This window comes from Crinia signifera, chromosome 4, assembly GCF_055691185.1.
Source record: "Crinia signifera chromosome 4, ASM5569118v1, whole genome shotgun sequence".
In the NCBI taxonomy this organism is placed as follows: domain Eukaryota; kingdom Metazoa; phylum Chordata; class Amphibia; order Anura; family Myobatrachidae; genus Crinia; species Crinia signifera.
The window spans coordinates 55,301,120-55,314,116 of NC_139220.1; the positions used below are offsets into that span (position 1 = coordinate 55,301,120).

Sequence of the window (12,997 nt, forward strand, 5' to 3'; positions counted from 1 at the left end):
GTGTGAAACTCACAAAAGCCATTCGCTCCTGGGGTTTGCACATATTCGCGCATGCGCAGACCCCGAACATCAGGGAAGGGGCCGAATTGGGAACCGTATGAATGGGTCTGAAACAGCCCCTTAGTACTGTGTATAAGCAGCAGTACAAATAGACCATATGAAAAATAACATACTTATTGCCGTAGTCAATCTTTGAAGTCACTTTTTGTTTGAGCTCTTTTAATTCATCCTTTGGCAGAGTACCGGACAGGAGCTGTGATCGCCATTCCATCAGATCACACATCATTGACTGGACCTGCTGGAACTTCTCCTTTTTGCTCGACTGAAACAAAACACACACAGAGGTTAATGGCTTCATAACAACTATACAGAAGAATCAACGGTCTGGGACATGTTCCTAATTAGCAAAATGACCATGTCCAACATGAACGAGCTATCAACTTGAACTTTTATTTTGCGACAGGTTGTAGAGAGGATGGTAACTCCCAAATTAGAACTATTATCATTTTTGCACCTACTAAGAAATGTACAATTAGCTTTGTTTAAACGTTACTGCACTGATAAATACATTTGGTTGTAAAGTCATCAAAGTGTGCCATAGTGCGATTCCACATGTTCTCACAGCTGGTCCTCAGGACCCCACACAATTCATGTTTCCAGGTCACCTGTGGATTTTGAAATGTGACAGTTGGTACACAGGGCACCTGCCGGGTGACCTGGAAAACATGGTCTGTGTGGGGTCTTGAGTTCGAGAACCACTTTTTTATACAATCCTGCCAATTACATTAGCCAAGTGTTCGGTGACAAATTCAGGTATTTGAATTGGCCTTTCCATCTCTGCTTTACTATGCAAAGGCCAAGTCAGTTCAGACTTGGGCGCTTATTCAGATCTGATCGCAGTACAAATTTGTTCTCAAAATGGTAAAAACCAAATGCACTGCAGGTGGGGCAGATGTAACATGTGCAGAAAGTTAGATTTGTTAGAGCTATTTTGTTTCTGTGCAGGGTAAATACTGGCTGCATTATTTTACACTGCAATTTATATTTCAATTTCAACACACCCCGCCCAAATTTAACTCTCTCTCTGAGTTTTTCACTTTTTGTCATATTTTGCCATCCAAGTGGACATAGCATTAGATTATAACAGTGCACTGGGTGTAGTGTGGAACCGTGCATCAAGCATGGTGTTCAAAACGAGCCATTTGAAGGGACGCGGTACACCTATACAGTGTCCATGTCAAAGCCTTATTCATGTCAACCTTTTCCATGTCAACCAATTGCCTGTGCTGACCTTTTGACCGGGTTGATCTAAGCAATGTTGACCTTTTTCACGTGTCGACCCATCACTTGTTGACCAGTAGTATTCGACCTATTGACTGTCCGACTTATTAGTGTCGACCCTATGACCTATAATCAATGATGGCATAAGCTCGACATTCTAAATGCCAGTCATAGTGGGGTGACATATTGTAGTGCTGAAGGGGGCCCAAAATAACTGAAAGCCTAGAGGCCCAACCAAAGAACTTCCCTGATGTACCCTGTCTCACATTCGTAACCTGCACCAGTCCCTTGGCAGGTCCAGTTTCTCTGCCTGAGTAAGGCCTACGCTGGTGTGAGTGTATTATGCAGGGCCACCGAGAGGGGGGGGGGGCATTACTTATTACCCGGGCCCAGGGTTGCAGGAGGGGCCCAGCAGGGGCCCTGATCTGCCCCCCCCCCCCCCCACTCTCCCTCCATCCCTAACGGGCGGCAGCAGCAACACACAAATACAGCATGTGCTGTGCAGACAGCAGGCTGAGCATGAGCATCTCACTGACAGCGTGAGAGCTCATGCTGAGCCTGCTGTCAGCACAGCACATGCTGCACGTGTGTGTTGTTGTTTTTTTTTTTTTTTTTTTTTGGGGGGGGGGGACAACGACAATAACACTTCCCCTAGGCTTTAGAGAGTTTTTTCACTCCCCACAGAAAAATGTGGGGGCGTGGCCTAATCATGGGAGGTGGCCACGCCTCCAGTGATAAGGTCATGCCCCAAAAATGTTACATAATTGATGTTATAATAAAATGCAGCATAGCATTACATACCATTGCTCCATGCATAGGAATTGAGGCAACAACATAATGTATGAGGACACACCTGTACATAACGCTTTCAATAACATGCCTGTAACACTTCCAAACTGCAAGTGCTTACTCCCCCACCACCCCTCAGTTAAGACCTAGGAACACCCAATATATTGCAGGGGCCATGAGTAGAAACCTGTATGGTGTCCCTGTACGATCACCATAGGGCTGCATGTGCAATGCAGCTCAGATGCTTGCACATATAATTATTATTTTATTTTTTATTTACAGTCTCTTATATAGAGCAGCAGATTCCATTGCGCTTTGTAATGGTAGACAGTGATAAAACAAACTGGGTAACGACAGACAGACTAGGAGGTTAGTGGGCCCTGCTGCAAGCTTACAATCTATAAAAAGCATTGCTCCGCTGTGTCTGATATCACCGCCGGTGTAAATGATTACACATTCTGTAGAAAAGCTTTGTAATATGTTGGCACTATATACATGCAGGAGGATAATGATGATACTAATACTGCTATATTAATAAGGGATAATAATAATTTAACAACACATTACAAAACTGTCATAGAGCCCAGAAAACGACAGCATTCACTACAGTGCTTGTTCAGTACCAAACCTTCTGTACTGTTCAGGATCATGTGTTCATGATATTATAAGATAGGCCTGATATTTGCAATGGAAAGGAACTAAATATACAGTACCAATGGTGTAACAGTAACAGTGGTGCAGGGGGTACTATTGCTATGGGGCGTGGCTATTTTGGAGGCCTGTAGGCCCAGCACGTAACTTCTCTGTTTGAGAAGGCACATTGGTGGATTCTATATCTGGTATTGAATCCATACGAAATACTTTCTCCTAAAATAAGAAAGTTTATGAGACACCCGTCAACATTGGACTGGAAATATACTGTATCTTAAAGAACCAGTTATTAAAGGATCCATTGTATGCTTTCATGCACTCTTCGACATACTGTCTATACGTTAACCCCTGAAGAAGTCTTTTTAGACGAAATGCGTAGGATTTCAAATACATCATGTGTCGATAACCACTGCAATGAACAAAACTAACAGATGTTTTATACAAATTTTATGTGCTTTTAAGAAAATTATCTTGTTATCAGATGAATGTATTAACATCCATTTGTCAGATGACCGTTTGGTGAAAAACTCAAAGGTGGTGGAATGTTTTATTATTATTATTAACGCTCTCTATTATCACTATCTCTAATTCTCTAATTCTCACCATTTTCTGCTAACGGGGAATTTATAGAGTAGCTGCTGTTATTTTGGTTGGTGCATCTGGGGTCTCCTTTATGTATATATATATATATATATATATATATATATATATATATATATATATATATATGGACAGCTGCTGTTTGTTTCCATTGCACATGGATTAAAACCTTTTTCTGAGTGCCGGTCTGAACTCCTTCACCTAGGGGGGGTATGTGTACTGCACTTCATTACTATGGACCAGGCACCGGTTTAATGATATTATTATTCCTGGTTGGACTGCCGCCCTGTCTCCCAATTCCCGATTATATATATCATGAGTCCTCAAACTGCGGCCCTCCAGATGTTGTGAAACTACAAATCCCAGCATGCCTTGCCACAGTTTTAACACTCCTTTATGGCAAAACTGTTGCAAGGCATGCTGGGATTTGTAGTTTCACAACATCTGGAGGGCCGCAGTTTGAGGACCCATGATATATATATATAAATATATATATATATCATCCTACAGTTCCCGTAGCAGATGCAGCATACAGTTTAATCCAGTGGTAGCCAACTCCAGTCCTGAGAGCTGCCAACAGGTCACATTTTCCAGACAACCTAGCTGCTGCAAAGGTGCACTCATTACTCACTGACACATTTTAAAAGATCCACAGGTGCAGCTAATTACTTCACTTGTGATTCTGTGAGGAGATCTGGAAAACATTAACTGTTGGTAGCTCTTGAGGACTGGAGTTGGCTATCACAAGTTTAATCAGTGTAGCATAATGAGACACACGTACAGCAGTGCTCTTACACAAGTGGAACCTATACCGTTGCTAGCTCCATAGTTGTGGGCTCCCATGAAGCCCTGGAAGAGACACGGTAGCCATTTTGTTAACCCCCTCGGTGCTCAAGTCTGGCCTGCTCGTACAGTATGACATTCATACTATAATATACATCTGTGTTTAACCAGTGTAGCATAATGAGATGCACGTATATCAGTGCCTGTACACAAGTGGAGCCTATACCATTTCTAGCTCCATAGTTGTGGGCTCCCATGAAGCCCTGGCTAAACCCGGTAGCCATTTTGTTAACCCCCACGTGCTCGAGTCTGGTCTGCTCATAATGTATGACATTCATACTGTAGCGTGAATGTGTGCTCAACCAGTGTATTGTGATGAGACGCACGTACAACAGTGCCCTTACACAAGCTTAACCTACAGAATGGATCCACAGCTATCCTTGCTGCTTTCGCACTGCAGCGACCCGCCTCGTCATGCCGTTTGCTGAGAAAGGGACGCACAAGCTCCATTCCAAATTGGATACAAACCACTGGTCCAAGTCTTCATCCACTGAAGGTTGAGAACTTTCCATCAACTACAGTATAAGGAACTTGCAGCAGGAGTTGGTTATTTGTGCCAATCTGGGCCACTCTACGCAAAGAATCTGCAATACCTGTTCTCCCTCTGGATGATTATTTGGGAACTTTTAACATCACCCATGGGCCCATAAAACAGGATTCTCCAGGACATCTTTTTATGTTGGTTGGTGAGGAACCACACAAATCAATTTTTATTCAGTGTCTTATTTTATTTGTTTCCAATATGTGTGTTTGCTGGCTATTGAATTACTATTTTTAACAGTTTAATATTAACATTTACTTGTGATAGATCAACCAATCCGCTTTTTTACTTATCAATTCAGCGCTGCTTATCTTTTTTCTTTTCCCATTGATTCATACCTGGCCCACAATGCTTAGTTTTTTTGTATTATTTTCTGCCTGCAGTATTATTTTAAAGCTGCCCATTCACGGCCCGTTTAATGGATCCGTTTGGGACTTAAACAGCACACATCGGATCGGATCGCATCCCTTGTGCATGCAGTGTGCATGCACTGTGATCCGATACGATGTGTACCTAGTACAAAAAGTATGTGCAGCACATACTTTTTGTACCGTACTATGTGATGCGCGGGAGCGTGCATCGCATAGTACAGAACGGAGCCGGACACAACGGACCGTCTATTGGCTCCTTTACAACGATATTATTAGTCAATATTTATCATAATACACAATCACTTAAGAAACAAAAGTATTTTGGAGAACTTTGTTTTCCATGAAACTCTGTAAGTGGTTCTCCTCTCCTTTGATGAGATTTATTTAAAAGCGTCTGTTTTATAAGCATGGAGAAAACAGAGCAGATAATTAACAGCTGTTAGAAGTACTGATTGTTCTGATAAAAGGTTAGAATACTTTAACAGCTGAATATTAATTGATATATCAATTGTAATGCTGTCCATTATTTCTAAAGGTGATTAGCAAGGAAAGAAAGGTCTTCTGAAGAACAAAGAAATGGAATGTGTCATTTTAAAGAGTTTCTGAATTGCACTCATTAACGTAAAGAAGATTGTGATAGATCATAGCTATCAGGTCTTTGTGCATGTACTCAATTTCTCATCACTTTCTTCTACTGGAGGATCACACTATAACATAACATGCAAATATAACAAACTAGTAGAAAATAAATAAATACATACAAAAATAAATTAAATGAGTCCGGTACTAGACAGGGGGCGGTCATTCTGCATTCCACATCATGGCCCTCGCAAGTGATGTTTTCTGTTGATGGAGGATGATGATGTGCGAGAGCGTACCTGTCAGAGATTTTCAATCTATCTGGCTCCGGTACCCCGTCAGACCATAACAATTATTACAGGACCCGAACAAGTTACCGCAGAATGGGTGTCACATGTGTGGACAGCAGACTGCACATGCACAGTGGCATTGCAGGGGCACAAAACAAGCGTAGTGACTGCTAATGTAACAGGAAGGCAGTGAGTACTGGGAGATGGAAGAGGGTGACAGGGGAATGGAACAGAGAGTCAGTTCGTGTTTGCCCCTTTCTTATCATGCTCCCCTGCCGATGCTTTTTGTAACCACCCCTCCTAGTGCCCGTGGATGACCCCCTCCCCCCTCTTCCCCTTACCATGCTGCACTTACTTGCAGGAAGTTCTTCAGAGTCCTGCTTATTGAGAGCTGGATTCTCTGAGTCTAGCTGTCATCTGCTACTAGGGATAGCCAATGGTTTTGCCCATTTTGTGAACAAATTTGCCATGTGATCAGGTCTGAATTAGGCCCATGGTTAGCCTGGGATGGTGCATTTAATAAATATTTCACATCAGGAGCTGTGAGGAAAAATCTGAATTAAGTGCACCCACTGCTGGCTTACTGCATGGCATTGTAGCACTAACTGAATTTGCCATTTACTATTAATGACTCCTCCGAAAAGTGTTAAGAACCCTTTTCAGTGCTCTTAAACTAGCTGCAGGGCCATAACTATGGCAGTGCAACAGCACTGGTTGCCCAGACACCTGGACCATAGTGCTGGGAGGGTACCACTGCATCCAGACATCCTTGTCTCTCCTCGCCAGCCACCAGTTAAGCAGCAAGACACAACATTGCCTGTCAGTCCCTGAACTGAAGACCCGCTGCTGGTAAGTTGCCTACTGTGGAAGGGTTAGGCAGTTTGCATCTATACTGATGGGGAGGTAGGAGGCATGCGGCACATTACAGCTATACAGTTTGGGAGGGGCCAGGGCATAATTAGATTTTTGCAGGCCCCATAGCAAAAGTTTGTAAGGGCCCATATATACTAACCAATAGTGATAAATGTTCTAACACATGTAACTTTCATAAGGAAGGTGGACCACCCTAGCTCTGGACCTCCTGCGCCTATGGTAGTCAGGGGCGGGCTGGGCCGGGGGGCAGGGTGCCATATGCCCCCCCGGGCCAGTACATGTATGCGGCACTAGGGCCGCTTGTGCTGCGCATGTCTGACAGCCGGGAAGGATCTTCTGCCTGCCTCCCTGGCTGTCAGTGTCAGGATGCGGCCGCTGCTCAGCTCACTGCTGTGTACAGATGCTTAGGAGGGCTCTGTGAGGGGGCGGGGCTTAGCTGGGCTCAGTGAAAGGGGCGGGGCTTCATGGAGCTCCGTGGAGGGGGCGGGGCTTATCGGGCTGAGCTGGGGGAGACGCTGACAAAACGGTCACTTGCTAGCTGAGCTGACTGCTGGGTGCAGACTGCAGACAAGCTAGCAGCCTTTGTGATTGTGCGGCTCACACCTTCCTACCCTCCCACAGTAGCCACAAGATTTATACAGCTGCTGCAGCCCTCGAAAGAGGCAAGGGGTGTATGCAGCTGTACCCCATGCAGTAAGTAAGCTACAGTAAGCTACTGTTTTTTGTTTTTTTTCAATTAAAAATTTTAAATCTTAAACTGCCTACACATTACATAATGGGCCTGATTCAGACATAATCATACAGCTGCCATCGGCATCGGGCCATTATTGGTAGATGGCGAATGCGCAAGAGTCGACATGCATATGCGTGACCAGGCCTAGCAAACAAAGACTGGTATATTTTCATCGCAAGATGACTGACAGAAAGTAGACATCTAGGGGGGTAACCGGCCATTTAGTGGGAGTGTCAGACTGGGCATGTGAGAAAAATGCTGGGAGTGCCTCGGAGGATATGTGGCGACAGAAGCAGCCTGGATGTGCCTGTATTTATAGCAGCCATCGAGTAAGTCATCGCAGCTGCCGAGTAAGTCATCGCAGCCGCCGAGTAAATCATCGCAGCTGCCGAGTAAATGGCCGCTGCTGTGGCTGGTGTCCAGTGTAAAAATAATTTGATGGTGAGCAGTTTCTGACAGGATATGGACATATTCAATCAGGTGTGAATCTACAAGTTTAGGGGGGAGCAGCCTGTGGTGTCATGGCATTATTATTATACAGGGGGAGCAGTCTATGGTGTCCTGCTCTTAACGCAAGGGAGCAGCCTGTGGTGTCTTGTTCTTTACGCAAGGGAGCAGCCTGTGGTGTCTTGTACTTTACACAAGGGAGCAGTCTGTGGTGTCTTGTACTTTACGCAAGGAAGCAGCCTGTGGTGTCCTGTTCTTTACGCGAGAGCAGCCTGTGGTGTCTTGTTCTTTACGCAAGGGAGCAGTCTGTGGTGTAATGTTCTTTACGCAATAGAGCAGCCTGTGGTATCCTGTTCATTACGCAAGGGAGCAGCCTGTGGTGTCCTGATCTTTACGCAAGGGAGCAGCCTGTGGTGTCCGGTTCTTTACGCAAGAGAGCAGTCTGTGGTGTAATGTTCTTTACGCAATAGAGCAGCCTGTGGTATCCTGTTCATTACGCAAGGGAGCAGCCTGTGGTGTCCTGATATTTACGCAAGGGAGCAGCCTGTGGTGTCCGGTTCTTTACGCAAGAGAGCAGTCTGTGGTGTAATGTTTTTTACGAAAGGGAACAGTCTGTGGTGTAATGTTCTTTATGCAAGGGAGCAGCCTGTGGTGTCCTGATCTTTACGCAAGGGAGCAGCCTGTGGTGTCCTGTCTTTACGCATGGGAGCAGCCTATGGTGTCCTGTCTTTACGCATGGGAGCAGCCTGTGGTGTCCTGTTCTTTACACAAGGGAGCAGCCTGTGGTGTCCTGTTCTTTATTTATGCAGGAGAGCAGCTTGTGATGTCTGGAGTTGATATAATCAACTCCAGGCCTAATCTTTTCTTTTATTAATACATATTTTTTAAATTAAAAACCTGCATTTAACAATGCGCTGTAACTTATGGGCCAGTGCTCTGGTCTTGCCCCCCAGGCTAAAATTTGCCAGCCAGCCCCTGATGGTAGTTATGCCTTTGGGATGGGCAAAACACATTTCAGTTATACTAATGGGGAAGGGGGTCACATTGCAACTAAACTAACGGAAAGGTGAGGAGGAACATAGCAGCTTTCCTGATTTTGGCTGGACAGTTTATACGCCTCTTGTTGCAAGACCACACCCTTTTCTTGGGATGCTGTAACTGTCTCCACCTGGCTGATCAGAAAAGTTTTCCAGCCTGAATAATGGGCCCCATACATCAGCAATCACAATTTATGGATTTCCAGATACAGGGATTTTTTGGCCAGATAAATGGATTTTACAATCTATCTGACTGTAGCCCGAACTACAGCTGAAGTGCAGCTCTCACGCTGCCGGCCATCAGCTGCATCCACCGACCGCTCACCACGCTACAGCGGAGGTCAATCGTCCGGCTTCCCATCTGGGTAGAGGGCCACTTTTACCACCAACTCACCCCGTGTGCCGCTGCGGCCAGGACGGTGACTCCGTCACTGACCACAGGCGGACTACACCGGCTTGCTGCCGAGGAGGGTGAACGCCAGGTCTATAAGTTACATCACCTCCCCGAAAAACAACTGGGACTATTTGCCGGGACGTCGCACAAATTAGCACGGAGAGAGTGCTACTGCAAAAGGGTGAGCATAACATACAAAACCTGTGACTGCTATAATACCTTCATGTGCTTCTATTATTATAAACATCGGTCTACATAAAAATATACATATTTTTTCATACTTTTTCATATTTTTTGTGCACAAATTGGACTTTCTTTACTGGTACCATTAAATCATCACTATATGCATATTAGTGCAAACTCCTATTCATCAAAGAAAGATTGCTGAACTTCTTAAATCTATCACAACCTATAAAATCGTGATTCCAATTCAACATTGATTTGTCTTATATATGATTTTTTATTTTTTATATATTGTATAAATTGTGTATTTTTATATGTTTATTTTTTTTTTAATCTCGTAAATTTTATTGAGAAAACGTGGTTACATATCATGCATAGTAATACAAACATACCGTTATGGTATCATAGGTAATAATTGAGATGACCGTTTGTTATAGTGAACTAATCGAACCGGTAACAATAAAACGTCTTTGGTAAAAAGTCGTAGGCGAAATGAGAGCCTTGAGGTAATTGTGTAGCCACAACTATCGTTCACTCGAATATGGTATAGGTTGAAATGGTGTAATTAATTCAGTGTAGGCCTATATGAAGGGGCCGGCACTACCATGTTTTATCTTAGTGTATGGTCAAAGAAATGCTAAATGATTTAAAGGGGTTTACAGTTGAAGGGAGGGGAAGGGGTCGGGACCCAGGGACGGGAGGTAAGAAGAAAGATAAGGAAGTGAATATAGCAAATATTGGAGTATAAGAGTAGATAAAAGTTATTTGTATGTGATAGGGGATTTTATGAGCGGCCAGGAATCGGGGTATTGTAGTGTGTATACCATGGGAGCCAAACAGAGTGAACTTTACGAACTGTGTTGTTTTGCAGACAAAATATATATATTCCATCTTAGCAATGAACCACATTCTGTTAATTAGTTCCTGTTGGATGGGGGCATTGGGATTTTTCCAGTTGATGGCTATTTGGTGCTTAGCCGCGCAAGCAACATGTAAAATTAACTTGTTCGCTTCCTTAGAGAGGTGGTCAGTTGGGGCACATAAAAGTAGGTTAATGGGTTCAATGGGAGTGGGAGGGTCGACGAGTCGAGAGAGGAGAGAGAGAACCATCTTCCAGAATTGTGCTATAATTGGGCAGGACCACCAGATGTGGTAGAATGACCCCCTCTGCCCGCAATTTCTCCAGCACAAATCTGAAGAATTTGGATATATGCGGTGAAGGCGGGTTGGGACCATGTACCATCTGGAATAGACCTTGTAGGAATTCTCTTTAATTGATATGCTGATTGAGCATTTTGATACTGCCAGACGAATAGATTCCCATTCCTCCTCCTCAAGGCGCCGACCTAGGTCCGTTTCCCATTCACGTTCATGATTGTCTAGTGTGGGAGTGTTAGTGATTAAGATAGAGTTGTAGAGTTGTGAAATGATTCCCCTGTCGGTAGGCCTAAATATGCAGAATCTTTCTAGAGGGGTGGGGGCTTGTCGGGGCTGTGCGGATTGATGTGAGGTAGAAATATGTAGAAGTTGGAGATATTGGTAGTTCAGGGTATTCGAGATATGGAATTTTTCTTGTAGCTCGTCGAAAGTTTTGGGAGCAAAGTCCCCAGATACGTGGTGAATTCTAGTGATACCTGCTCAGAGCCAGGGAGAGGCCATCAAGGGGCTGAGGCCCGGTGGAAAGGAAGGGTTGCTCCATAAGGGGGTTAAAGGTGATGGGGATGATGAAAGTTTAAATTTTTTATTGAGTTTCTCCCAGACCTTTAAAGTCAATTCTACTGTAGGAGAGCTAAAAAAAAATGTGGATGGTTCTTACGAGGTAACCAAGGGAGATAAAAAACGGAAGGGATCCCCACCAAGTCACTTTCCAGATCTACCCATCTTTTACTTTTAGGTGGAGAATGCCAGGCTATAAGTTGGCTGAGTCGAGTAGCTTCGAGATAGCGCTGTAGTATGGGCAGGCCAAGTCCCCCATCCTGGGAGCGTCTAGATAGAATATCTCGGCGGATTCTGGGTTTCTTGTTGTTCCAAACAAATTTGCACAGAGCAGATTGTATAGCAGTGATTGTGGACGATGGGATTGGGATCGGGAGGGTTTGAAATAAATAAAGCAGTTTAGGGAGTATATTCATTTTTATAGCGGTGATGCGGCCGATCCATGAGAGGAAAATATGATTGCCATTGTTGTATGTCTTTAAGTATCGATCATATGAGTGGGGGGTAATTGGCCTTATAAAGGGAGCTATAGGATTTGGCTACCAGAAAAACCTAAGGGGTATTTTACATGTGGAGGGGACAAGTGTGTATCTTGTAAATATAATGTAAGGAAGAATACTGAGTTAATATCCTATTCGTCTGGGGAAAAATTCCCTATTAAGGAATTCATTAACTGCAAGACTGAATATATTGTCTACCTATTAACGTGCAAATGTGGCCTACAATATGTAGGACGGACCATCCGCAATTTGCACGTGAGGTACATGGAGCATAAAAGAAACATCTGCAAAATGATACTTACCAATAGTTTATATAAACACTTTGCAAAATGCCAAAAAGGAGATATAAGAGGAATAACCATGATTGGCATTGAACATGTACCACGTACAGACAGAGGGGGAGACAGATATGTTCAGTTATGCAGACGAGAAGCATTTTGGATATTCAGACTTAGAAGTCTGGTACCTCAGGGTCTGAATGATACAATTGAAATGAATAATATATAGGAGAATTAATGTACTTATAAAGCTTGAGTTTTAGGGTTATCTTCATGCGGTGGGTGGGGGTATGGGTTAATAACATGTAGAACATGTTAGTCTACATAGGTTGTTATCCCATCTATAATGATATGAGGGACCTGACGCCGGTGGCATGTGCATAAATTATTGAGCTGATATAAATCTACAATTCGGTAGCTTGTTTTTAATAAAATTAGTGTAATGGTACTAAGCGCAGTCTGATATAATGTATATGCATTATTTACAAGAATTTGTCAATATGTGCCAAAAATGTACATTTTAAATGTATTTTCTGTTTTTTAATATTATTATGAATATTATTGTTGTAAATGATTGTTAGGATGGCAAGCTGAATGACAAATGAGGCTGATCAAAAGTTATTAGGAGGCAGAGGATATATGATTATAATGGATGAAATCCAGGTTCTAATGCGAGGCTTGGAACGCATACTGAGGCTTGAAACGCAAACAGAGGCGTGAGAGATATATTTTTCATGACAGAAAAAATGGCCACCAACCTGAAAGGGATTGGTAATTCAAAACGAGGCTTGGACTTAAAATCAAAGATGGCCACCGGACCTGATAAATAAGGGTTATGGAAACGAGGCGTGACACGCAAATGCGGAAGTTCGCGCTGGGAAACCGCGCGAA

The 12,997-nt window shown here is 43.6% G+C and overlaps 1 protein-coding gene across 4 annotated transcripts in view; it reads right to left on the minus strand.

Moving 5' to 3' along the window:
• Positions 1–12,997, minus strand: part of DOCK2 (dedicator of cytokinesis 2) — a 707,149-nt gene that overhangs the window by 615,232 nt on the left and 78,920 nt on the right. For all 4 annotated transcript variants that reach the window (XM_083181781.1, XM_083181779.1, XM_083181780.1 and 1 more), the window contains exon 6: positions 174–322. In XM_083181781.1, coding sequence (XP_083037907.1) covers positions 174–322 — 149 coding nt within the window. The remainder of the gene's footprint in view (positions 1–173; positions 323–12,997) is intronic.